At 50.5% G+C, this 2,177-nt stretch overlaps 1 protein-coding gene across 1 annotated transcript in view; it reads right to left on the reverse strand.

The window, feature by feature from the left end:
* Window positions 1–219: 219 nt before the first annotated feature.
* LOC104542770 (pre-mRNA cleavage complex 2 protein Pcf11-like) overlaps window positions 220–2,177 on the reverse strand; it is a gene marked incomplete at both ends in the record, with an annotated part of 6,375 nt that continues 4,417 nt past the window's right edge. Inside the window, one exon of the mRNA XM_010187197.1 lies at window positions 220–1,316. Within this exon, the coding sequence (XP_010185499.1) occupies window positions 220–1,316 (1,097 nt within the window). The remainder of the gene's footprint in view (window positions 1,317–2,177) is intronic.

Consider the following 2,177-nt stretch of genomic DNA (forward strand, 5'->3'; position numbering starts at 1 on the left):
TTGAGGTCCCTTCCAACTCCTGAGATTGTGTTACACCCCTGTCAGAACCCATCACAGCAACTACCTCACAATCTACGCAACGCATCATTTCCACGAGAAACAACTTAAAAATTGATCCCTTTTAACAATCCAAACATTCGCCTCCCAAGCAGAATTTCCACCGACTTCAAACAGAAGCTGTCGAAAAAAAAACAAAAACAAAGAGAGACGCTCACTTACTTTTTGTTCTCTTCCCAACCAGATTTCCACCTCTTGCCTGATTTCGATCCTTGCCAGTTTTCCGCGTTCTCCTTCGGGTCAGGAGCAGTTTTGGCAGAGTGTTGGCCGGCTGCTTCTTGGGGCCTGTCCTCCTGGGCTTTTTTCACCCTCCTCGGATCTCGCACCTCTTGTTTCGCGTTTCTCTTATTCGAATTGCGCTCATCTCTCGCCCCCGGAGCGGCCTCTTCGGCGTGAGACTGCTTCGGGCCTAGCTGCCGAACCTTGCCCATTTTAGGAGTCGACGAGGTGGGAGACAAACTCCTGAGTCTTCTTTTGGGCGATCTCCTCTCCCGTCTTTTTGGGGAATGCGTAGATGGCGACCTCGCCTTAGGAGAGCGCGACCGCGACCGTTTCCTAGCGCTCGATCTCCCTTGTTTTCCGCCCTGCTTCTCCGACTCCTCTGTACTCGCGTCTTGTTTTTGAACGGCACCGTTGATCACTTTATTTCTGCCTCCTACCGCTCTGTGCTCGCCCGTCTTGTGTTCCTCCTTCTCTTTTTTCTCCACGTTCCTCCTCTTTTCTTTCACCTCCTCGTCTTTGCCCTCGGACTTATCCTGAAGGTGCCTTTTCAGCCTGGGATCCCGCTTACTGATTTCGGATGCTTTGGTGCTTTCACATTCCTGATTTTTCCCCTCTTTGGGATTGGGCACCTTGTTTTTTAAAGGGGAGGGCGATTTAGATTTCATTTCCGCCTGCTCCGGCTCTTTCTTCTGCGTTTTTTCACTCCCTTTGGTTTTTTCTTGCTTCGTCGAGTTCTGCGCCGTTTTGGTCGCCTTGGGATCCGGCTGAGCGCTGGCGTTGGGCGAAAACTCCTTCCTGTGAGAGGGATCTTTCGCGTGAGACGAGTGCTGGGGCATCCTGTTGAGCCGAGGATCCCTATTGACCATCTTGACGTCGTGGAGGGGAGGACTCGGGGAGGGTTTGGCTTTCTCGGGCTGAGCTGCGGGCTGATGAGGCGCTTTAACGGGCAGATGAGGCGCGGGGGACACGTGGGGCTTGGAAGGCGCAGGAACCGAAGCGATCGTGGATGATCCTTGTTGAACGCTCAGAGATACAGCCTGAAACAGGGGGAAAGAAAAATTATGGTTACTCCTGGCCAGAAATGGTCACATTTTATCTCAACCCCCAAAATGATAAATAAGAGACGTCTTAAAAGTGATGAGATTCGTCCATTCAACTAGAAATGACCCTTTAATTGCTCATTAAAAGCATTACAATAATGAATTACAAAAGATCGTGTTCAAATATAACATAAAATCAGTACTGCAAAGTCAGTAGTGAAAAAATACCTGAGATAATAAATAAGTAAAGAACTTAGAAACAGGGTTCTCATTACAGCATTATTTTTCTCTACACATTCCACACGCTCAAAGCAACTGAGCTGCCAAGTACCCGGTATGATTTTCATATTTCCACACTTTGACTACTTTGGTATCATCAAATGCTACCAAATGAGGAAATTATCTTTATTCCCAATGAATCCCAGAATGTGAGGGGTTGGAAGGGCCCTGGAAAGCTCCCCCAGTGCAACCCCTGCCAGAGCAGGATCACCAGAGCAGTCACACAGGAACACGGCCAGGGCTTTGGGTGTCTCCACACAAGGAGACTCCACAACCTCTCTGGGCAGCCTGGGCCATGCTCCAGAACCCTCACACTCACAAACTTTGGCCTCATCTTCAGCTTGAGCCTCCTGTGCTCCAGCTTGGGACCATTGCCCCTTGTCCTGGCATTGGCCATCCCAGAGCAGAGCCTGGCTCCTTCCTCCTGACACTGCCCTTTCCCAATGGATCCCCAGGAATGAGGGCACCCCTCAGGCTCCTCTGCTCCAAGCTCAAGAGCCCCAGCTCCCTCAGCCGCTCCTCAGCAGGAGATGCTCCCCAGTGGTCACTTCTATAAGCAATAACGCTTGTATGGGAAGG

Source organism: Mesitornis unicolor, unplaced genomic scaffold, assembly GCF_000695765.1.
Source record: "Mesitornis unicolor isolate BGI_N332 unplaced genomic scaffold, ASM69576v1 scaffold47316, whole genome shotgun sequence".
In the NCBI taxonomy this organism is placed as follows: Eukaryota; Metazoa; Chordata; class Aves; order Mesitornithiformes; family Mesitornithidae; genus Mesitornis; species Mesitornis unicolor.